General features: G+C 35.1%; 1 protein-coding gene across 1 annotated transcript; it reads left to right on the top strand.

The window, feature by feature from the left end:
• The first annotated feature begins 2,640 nt into the window (after positions 1-2,640).
• Positions 2,641-10,400, top strand: LOC133039689 (uncharacterized). Its single transcript, XM_061118602.1, has 2 exons — positions 2,641-3,192; positions 10,329-10,400. The coding sequence occupies exons 1-2, from the start codon at positions 2,641-2,643 to the stop codon at positions 10,398-10,400; spliced, it is 624 nt and encodes a 207-aa protein (XP_060974585.1).
• Positions 10,401-10,612: the final 212 nt, after the last annotated feature.

The raw sequence follows: 10,612 nt of genomic DNA, 5'->3' as shown, positions 1-10,612 counted from the left end.
GATCAGCTTTATATGACCTAAAGGTTGTTACGTCGATATTACATTCATGCCTTAAGTTTCCAACACATAATGGAGTGGGGTGCCTGAGAGGAAATCAACAGGTTGCCCGGGAAAGTTACAACCTTGCCCTAACCAAGGCTAAAAAGGAAGTATCCTCTAGCTAGAGTTCAAATAAGGGAAAAAACATTGCCAAATAGGGAACCGCCCAAGGCGGGGATGAAGATGTGGATCCCCGACTTGGGGAACCAAATACCAATGTTGGTCTGGTGGAAGAATTAGAAGAAATCAGAATCGACCCAAATGTTCCGACCAGGAAACTCAAAATAGGAAAAGGTATGTTGCTCGAAGTAAAATCAACATTGATTAAAATTCTGAGAGCAAACCTGGATATTTTTGCATTGTCACAAGAGGATATGGTCGGAATCGATCCTTCTATATTTTCAAACGTCTTAAATATTGATCCTAATTTCCGTGTTGTTCAACAAAAAAGAAGATTGTTGGACAACGAGCGAGCCCTAGCACTAAAAGAAGAGGTACAAAAGCTGTGCAACAATAATTTCATAATCGAAGCTTTCTACCCGGCCTGGGTTGCTAATCTCGTTCTGGTACCCCAAGCCTAACAAGAAATGGCAAGTATGTATTGATTTCACGGACCTCAATAAGGCGTGCCCAAAAGACTGTTTTTCCACTTCCAGGAAAAGATCAACTTGTGGACACAACAGCAGGGCACGAAATATTAAGCTTCGTGGATGCCTATTCGGGGTACAATCAAATCAAGAAGCATCCACCAGACCAAGAACATACAAGTTTCCGAGCAGATATGGGTCTGCACTGCTATAAGGTCATGCCATTTGGTCTCAAAAACGCCGGATGTATATACCAAAGATTGGTAAACAAGATGTTCAAAGACTAGATCGGACGAAAGATGGAAGTATACGTGGATGACATGCTCGTCAAATCCAGGAAGGCTGGGGGGGCATATAGATGACTTGGACAAATGCTTCAAGGTCCTCAGGAAAGACAACATGAAACTCAATCCCCTAAAGTGCTCCTTTGGAGTCAGCTCAGGTAAGTTTCTAGGCTTTATAATCAATGCCCGAGGAATTGAGGCCAATTCAGAGAAGATTCAAGCCCTCCTAGATATATAATCACCAATAAAACTAAGGAAGTTGAAAGTTTGACTGGTCGGATTGTTGCACTCAGCAGATTTGTTTCAAAGTCAACAGACAAGTGTGTCCCATTCTTCAACTTTCTGTGAGGAAGTAAGCAATTTGAATGGACGGAGGAATGCGAAAAAGCTTTTCAGGAGCTAAAAACACAAATCGCAAAACCTCTTGTGCTCTCAAAACCTCTGAACGGAGAAGAATTAGGAATATACCTGGCTGTCATGGAACATGCTGTAAGTGCCGTATTGATCAGAGAAGAAAACAATTTCCAACACTCGGTCTATTACATCAGTAAAATAGTCATTGAGGCTTAAGGCCGGTATCCATTGATAGAAAAGCTCACTTATTGCCTAATCCTTGCAACGAAAAAGCTAAGGCCCTACTTTCAGGCTCATCCTGTTTGGGAATACACTGACCAACCATTACGCCAAATATTGCAAAAATCGGACGCCTCTGGACAGTTGGTCAAATGGGCAGTGGAGTTGGGCCAGTATGAGATTATCTTTCAACCCCGAACAGCGATTAAGGGTCAAGCCTTGGCATATGTTGTAGTTGAATGTACGAGTAAAGAAGAGAGCATTTTAGAAAACAACCGAGAACTAGTACAAATACTTCAACCGAGTAATAGTGAAGACAAGCCGGCTTGGAAGCTACATGTGGATGGGTCAGCTACAGATCAACTATCCGGTGCAGGAATCGCCCTTATCTCGCCTGGGGGCAACACCTGCACGCTGCAGTCCAATTTGGATTCAAGGGATCCAATAATGAAGTTGAATATGAAGCTCTGATCACTGGCCTAAAACTAGCCTGAGAGATGAAGGCTGAACACATTGAGATCTGCAGCGATTCACAGCTGGTGGTAAATCATGTATCCGGAGAGTACGAGGCTTGAGGGGAAAAGACGATAGCCTATGTGAGCAAAATACACGATCTGCTTGCATAGTTCAAAAGCTATGCTCTCAAGCAAATTCCAAGGGAAGAGAACACGACTTTTGATGCATTAGCTCGACTTGCGAGCAACAATGTAAATGATAAAGCAAATCTGATTCCTATCCAGTTTCTCAAAAAACCCAGTATCACCAGCAAAGAAGAGGTTGAAATTATTGATACATCCCCAAACTGGATGATGCCAATAGAGGCCTACCTCAACAATAGATAACTCCCAGAAACGAAGCTTAGAAAATGAGGAGAAAGGTTGCACGGTACATCGTGGTAGAGGGAGTTATGTATAGAAGAGGATTTTCCATGCCATTACTTAGATGTGTCACACAAGAAGAAGCTGCACAACTTTTGTCAGAAGTATATGACGGATTTTGTGGCAACCACACAGCCGGGTAGAGTTTATCCAAGAAAATTCTAAGGCAAGATTATATCTGACCGAAATATGGAAGACTCCAAGGCCTACGTTAAGAAATGTAATAAATGCCAGAGATTTTAAAAGATACCTCGGGCACCGCCCAACTAACTGACTCGCATGCAAAGTTCGTGGCCTTTTGCCATTTGGGGAATCGACCTGATCAGACAGTTGCCCAAAGACAAAGGCGGAGTGCAGTACACAGTGGTTGCAGTTGATTACTTTACCAAGTGGACGGAGGCCGAGCCATTGTCAACCATCACGTCCAAAAAAGTGCAGGACTTCATTGTGAAAAACATAATTTGTCGGTTCAGATTACCATACAAGATAGTATTGGACAATGGCAAACAATTTGACAGTCAATCCTTCACTGATTTCTGTGCGAACCATGGATTCATAAAAAATTTCTCCGCGGTGGCGCATCCCCAAGCGAATGGTCAAGTTGAAGCAGTCAACAAGACATTGAAGGACACCCTAAAGAAGAAACTTGAAGATACTAAAGGAAATTGGTCGGAGGAACTTCCTAAATTTCTATGGTCATATCGCACAACTGAGAAAACAGCAACTGGACAGACTCCATTTGCCATGACATATGGATATGAAGCTATGCTGCCCGTAGAACTCGAACCACCGTTCCACAGAAGATTAACATATAGCCAAGAGGCCAATCATGTACTCCTTGTAGAATCACTTGATGAAGTTGAAGAAAAGCGAACCGCAGCAATCTTAAAACTTATAGCCCATTGTTGGAATATGTTTTACCAGGATCTAGATTTACTACCATGTATGTTATTTAACATCCTAAATATGAATTTCTAAAACAATGTAAATAAACACATATAGTGTTTAAGAAACCTTACAGTGAGAGCAGCAGAATATTAATGGCTCCTTCCCCTCTGATCTCAAACCCTTATATCCTGTCTGTAGCAGAGTATCACCAAGATTTGAGCCCGAATGTCCTTCTCTTGATTATGGATTCTTCACGGCCTTACACACTATGATTGAGATACCACTTGATGTGTGTGGGCACTCACTCTATCACTCAAGGTATGAAAAATATGAAGAGAGAAAGAGAAGGGGCTCGTTCGAAAATAGAAGAAGAAGGCTCAGGAAAATTTTACTGAAGGTGAATTTTCATCATCTTTAAGTGTGAGCCATCACTATCTATTTATAGGCAACCACCTAGGTTTAGGTTAGGATTTATTAGGCATTAAAATAATTGAAAAATTAAATGGAAAATACCATATAAGTTGTCGGCCATGGATATGGGCCCCACTTTGGAATTTTTCCACTTTTGACAATTTTTCCTTATTTTCTCAAAAATGCTATTTTTCCAATTCTAACCACTTAAATGCCAAAACTATTTATTTAATAATTAAAATTAATTATCAAATAAAATTGTCATTTAAAATATTTATTAATTAGACTTAATAAAGTCTCTTAATTAATAAATAAACCCTAGAATCTCTTTTCTTCACAATTAAGCATTTGCTTAGTGAAAATTCATCAACTAGACATAATCTAATTTTAGAATTATAATTGATTAATTAAAATCAATCATCTGAGTCTTAAAAGCAGTATGGTCTCAACTAGTATGGGGACCATGGGCCTATAAAATTGAGCTTCCAATAAGTAGAATTAGAATTTACCAAGGAAATTCCATAATTAATTCGTTATTGCATCCACCATAGAACTTGGAATTGCACTCTCAGTCACATAGAACGCTCTATATGTTCCACGATATAGATACACTATAAACATTTAGCCATCGTTCTAATCTCATTAATCAAAGATCCTCTATATATGATTTACACCGAGTAGGGATAAATTTACCGTTTCACCCCTCAATGTATTTTATCCTTAAAACACTTAGCTTCCTATAAATGATATTTCAATGAGCTAATATAATCACTGAAAAAGGAGCTCTTCCATTTATCTCTATTAAGCCAAGCACGAAGGAAATCATCGTTTCACTTTTATGTCCTCATAGAAGCTATAGATTCCATATTATGTTTAGCGCTCCCACTCAATTATACTATCATGTTCCCAAAATGTACGTATCACCCAGACCAGAAAGTAGGCTTAACTAACAAATCAAAGATCATGAATAGCACTGCTGAGATTGAACCTAAGCATGTCAAGATTAGGATCTTTTGATCTAAGATCAACTAGTTATATTGACTTAGAAATATACAACGGTAAGATTATAATATCTTCACCAAGTTCAATATCAGTCCCAGTCCAATGTCTACTCCATACATCTGAAACTAGCATACTTTTCCAATGTTCTGGAAAGAACATAACACTCATCCAAGGTATAAGTACACTTCATCGCTGATTATCACATCAGTGTAAATCCAGTTCACTGATGAATCAGGGACTTTGTCTTTTGAAGCATATAATCACAATCACATTCCACTGTGTTGACATCACTGTAATTGTGAATGAATATATGTTCTGGACTTACCAAATTTTGTATATATTAAACCATAACCATGAAAACTACATGTAAACATAAATGACTTCTAATCTTTCATTGATAACAAATCAGATTAGATTGAAATGGATTTTATTTAGGGCATAAAATCCCAACAAACTCCCACTTGCACTAACATAAAACAAGTAGTGCATTTCAATCAATTTATTGTCTTAATCTCCAGATCAAGTGTAGTATATTTGACACAACCCAAATTACTGGAACTGTAAGTCTGTGGTAAGCTACTGCTTTCTCCACCATCACTTCCTTTGTTTTCATAAAACATTATGCAACATTATTTTTTATTTGCATTACTCATTTAAGAATACGGAATTCTTTGCTGCTTATTAAGTGCATCTGAATAAACAGAAGACATATCTCTGATTCTATCCAAAATGGAATAGAGATAACACAATGTAGAATTTTCTTCAGTTCAATAACTTTCCAATGTTTTTGAAACGTCAAAGTTATTTATCTTCACTGATGGAGCTTTAATTATTATAGATGGGTTTTAACACTCTTCTAGAATAATTCCTCCACCCCAAGAGTAACCACCATCTCATATTGGTTATGAGTTGGTGTAGATATAAGGATTCTAATATAACCCCTATTATCTAACATATAGGTCACTTTCAGAAATCATTCTTGACTGTCTCCTTATGTTCCTTGTTTGATTACATCTTAGATGGCTCCCACTCAACAGTAGGAGTCTGGTTAAATTCATACATAGAAGTACATTTAACCTCTTACTATTGTTTTCCAGGAATATCTTGTTGTGACATATTATCTTAGTCTGAAACTGTAAGTTCCTTCTAGGCTAAGTCATCAACACAACAATCTAGTATTAACATTAATATTCAATACTTGCTTAAGATCAAGTAATCATTAGAGATACCATTAAACATTTCATCAGGAGTAGGAATTTTGCCTAAGTCATTCGAATAGATACCATTAAACATTTCATGAGGACTAGAAATTTTTCCTAGGTCATTCGAATAGACTTGCAAATTCTCCTATCTTATCCTCAAAATTCTGATAAGTTATTGCTATCCATATGAATGGTTAGATTTACTATCTCAGTTGTATTTTAAAGTTCCTATCACAAGTGTCAGCCAAAGGAAGATGGGCTTAGAATTTCAAAATTCTCCCACTCAAATAAGGTACTGTGATTATTTGTCCAAGAACTTTTATTGGTATCAATTTCTATTACAACAGTAATATGGAACATAAATTAAGATCAAGAATAAGTTCTAAATAATTTGTTAATTTTGTTCATTATATTACATGCATGTTTAATTAAAAAATATGTGTGCCATAGAGTACTGTGGTGTATTGAGTATAGTCTAGAGTTCAAAATGAACTACATATGTCAATAGTATAATCCACCCCTAAGTGATATAGAGATCAGGTGGAGTTATTGTTGGAATTATATTTTACTAGGATCTTAGATCTACTCACAAGTATGTTGATTTAACAACCTAAATAAGAACTTCTAAAACAATAAACAAAAACACATAAAAGTTAAGAATAACTTACAGTGATGGCAGCGGAATTAAGTGTCTACTTCCACTCAGATCTCTAATGCTTGATTCTTGACTGTAGCAGAGTATAATCAAGATCTGAGCCCAAATGTCCTTCAGTTTGATGTGATCCTTCACAGTCTTCCAAACTATGATTGAGGTACTGTATGTTGTGTGTGGGCACTTCTCTCTCACAAGGAATTCAAAATTTCTCCCTCTTTTCTCTCTTGATTTCGTGGGATACAATATGGCATGAATATCAAAGCATTCAAAGGCATGCCAAGAGTGGAGAGGGGGCGGCTATATATAGGAAAAGGAAAGAGCTCAACTTTCCAAATAAGCAGTTTCCTCTTTTATTGTGTAATTGATTAACTACCTTATTTAGTGTGATCCACCACTTTCCTATTATTGCTAGGCTTTGATTAGAAATTACATGGAAATTATAATTGAAAATAATTATTTGGAAACATGCAAAGTGGTGGCCGGCCATGGTGTGTAAGGGCCACACATAGATTTTGCAGTTTTCTCAATTTTATTTCTATTTCTCCAAAAAGGCCATTTTTCCAATTCTAACCATTTAAATGCCAAAACTAATTATTAAATAACTAAACTAGATTATTAAATAATATTGTCATTTAAAATAATTATTAATTAGACATACAAAGTTTCTTAATTAATAATTAAACCTAGAAACCCTTTTATTTACAATTTCATCCTTAAACAGTGAGAATTCATAAATTAGACATAGTCTAACTTTTAGAATTATAATTGATTAACTATAAATCAATCATAGAGTCTTAAAAACAATATGATCTCAACTAGAATGGGGACCATGGATCTATATTGCTGAGCTTCCAATAAGTTGAACCGAATTTACCAAGTAAATCCCTAACTTATTAATTCCTTGTTGAATCCACTCTTAGAACTTGGAATTGCACTCTCAAACTTATATAGAGCATACTATAAGTTTCACGATATACATATGCTATCTCATTTAACCATTGTTATAATCTTAATGTGATTAAAAGATCCTCTATATAGGTGATTTACATCGAGATGGGACAAATTTACCGTTTACACCCCTCAATGTATTTTGCCCCTTAAAACACTTAGTTACCTGTAAATGATGTTTTAGTGATCTAATATATAGTCACTGAAACAAGAGGTCATCCATTTACTTCTATTTAACTAAGCTCGAAGGGAATCATCACTTGACTTCTATACACCAGTAGAAGCTATATATTCCATATTTATGTTCAGCACTCCCACTCAGTTATGCTATCATGTTCCCAAAATATACGTATCACCCTGACCCAAAAATAGGCTTAACTAATAAATCAAAGAACATGAATAGCACTCCTGAGATTGAGCCTAAGCATATCAGGATTTAGATTCTCTTAATCTAAGATCAACTTCTGATATTGACTTGGAAAGTTTCAACGATAAGTTTATAATATCTTATCTAAGTTCAATATCGGTCCAGCCAATGTATACTCCATACATTCGAAACTAGTATACTTTACCAATGTCCTGGAAAGAACATAACACTTACTCCAAGTGTAGGTATACTTTATCGCTGATTATCACATCAGTGTAAATCCAAAACACTGATGAACAGGGACTAAGTCTTTTGAACCATATAATCACAATCACATTCTTCTGTATTGACAATACTGTAATTGTGAATGAATATATGTTCTGGATTTAACTGATTTTGTGCATATATTAAATATATATATATAGATTAAACCATAAACATGTAACATACATGTAAACATAAAATTCTATATTGATAACTAATCAGATTGTAATGTGTTTTATTTAGGGCACAAAACCCAACAAACTCCCACTTGCACTAACATAAAACAAGTTGTGCATTACAATCAATCTTTCGTCTCGATCCTCTGATTAAGTGTAGTATATTTGAATCCACCCATATTTCTAGAACCAGGTTCATAAAACTCATGAAACCTCCTTAACTATATGCTTTAACTGCCCATTAAATACATCTGAACAAACAGAAGACATATCTCTCAAATTTTAAAATTTGGAATTGAGATAATGCAGCGTAGAATTTTCTTCAGTAAAATAACTTTCTGGTAATTTTGAATTTACAAAGTTATATCTTCTCTGATGAAGCTTGAATTATTATAGATGGGTTTTTACACTCTTCTACAATGATTCCTCCACCCCCATAGTAACCACCATCTCAAAATTCTTAATGAGTCGGTGTGAATATTAGGATCACTAATGCAGAGTTCCTTCTAACATATAGGTCACTTTTATAAATCTTTCTTGACTGTCCCCTAATGTTCCCCATTTGATTACATCTTAGATGGCTCCCACTCAAAAGTAGATGTCTGGTTAAATAATACTTTTAACCTCTTATTATTGTTTTGAGGGATATCTCGTTGTTACTTATTATCTTAATCTGAAACTGTAAGTTTCTTTAAGACTACATCAACAACAGAGCAGTCTAGTATTTGAAGTGTAAAATACTTGCTAGAGATTAAGCAATCAAATTAAGATACCATAAAATGTTATGAGGATTAGAAATCTTGACTCAAGTCATTCGAATAGACTATGCAAGAATTCTTCTATCTTGTTCTCATAATTTTGATAAGTTATTTCTATCCATGTGAATGGTTAGATTTGTTTTATCAGTGAAGTTCTTAAGTTCCTATCACAAATGTCAACCAAATGAAGATGGGTAAAGAATTTTAATATTCTCCCACTCAACTAAGGTAATATGATACATAATCAAAGAACTTTAATGGTATCATTAACTATTACAATAGTAAATCTAAACTGGAACATATAATCAAGATCAAGGATTTATTCTGATAATAGCTAATTTATTATATTATTTCCATGTTTAAAATTATGTGTCACAAAGAGTACTGTGGAATAAAGTCCACCCCTAAGTATATAGGGATTATGATCCACCCCTAAAGGTTGTAAAGATCATGATTCCCTAAGTGTGATAGAGAGTCTGTGGAGTTGAATATAATCCAGAGTTCATTAGATATAAAAGATCGTTGAACTGCATATCATTCTTAACTTTTCTCCACCCCTATCAGATCAAAAGATCTTTTTATTAAACAAATTCTCAATAATTGTTTTAGAATTAACAAATATTCACAAACATAGAAATGATTTCTATTGTTTATGTAGTAATAACTCTGTAAGGAGTTTAAATAACTATAGAATTTGTATCAATAATAAAAACACATACACATACAAACATAATAAATATAACAATTAGTAATTGATTTATAAGATAAAGTATTGAAGCTCAACTCATAGATTGCAATTAAAAATAAATTTTATTATAAACCAAAAATTTTTTTTTTGCAATATTATGAGAAACGAACACGGAATAAAATCCCAAACTTGAAATCCCAATTGTTTGAAAAATTAAACAATTAATTCAAAAAATTAAATGAGCTTCTTCTTTATCATAGACGACCTTCATCCACAATCCAGCTTTCAGATCCAACTCGCTAAGACAGCATCCGAGTTTAAGAAGCTTGAGCTATAAGAAGAATAATAAACAAGGTTAGTAGTCAAGAATTAATAATCTAAATGGATAATAATTCACTAAAACACATCAGTTTATAAAGAAATACCTTGTTTCTTTGCAAGAAGCTTAGGACATTGGGATTTCCAATGGCCTTTCTCATTGCAATAGAAACATTTTCCTTTTAGTGTATCACCAGAAGCTGCAGCCTTTTTGTTCTTGGCTGCTTTCGCAGCTTGACCTCGCTTCTTGGCATTTTTCCACTTATTCTTATTATTGGATTTGGAATTAGAAGCAACGTGTGCCTCAGGATTACTCGTCCTATTACCATAACGAGTATGAGGTTTATTCCCTCTTTTCTTAGGACCTCCAATCAAATTTTCATATGTCTGAAGGTCGTTGACTAAAGTATGAAAATCTTAATCCTTCTTATTCATGACATAATTTGATGTATAGGGCACAAAGTCTGGAGTCAGACTATTCAAGATGAGACTCACTTGAGTTGTCTGATCCATTTCAGCACCATGATTCTGGGCTTCCTGGAAATAACTTGCCATCTGAAGAAGGTGATCACGC

The sequence above is a fragment of the Cannabis sativa genome, chromosome 7 (genome assembly GCF_029168945.1).
Source record: "Cannabis sativa cultivar Pink pepper isolate KNU-18-1 chromosome 7, ASM2916894v1, whole genome shotgun sequence".
NCBI classification, from domain to species: domain Eukaryota; kingdom Viridiplantae; phylum Streptophyta; class Magnoliopsida; order Rosales; family Cannabaceae; genus Cannabis; species Cannabis sativa.
This window is presented reverse-complemented; position numbering and strand designations above follow the sequence as displayed.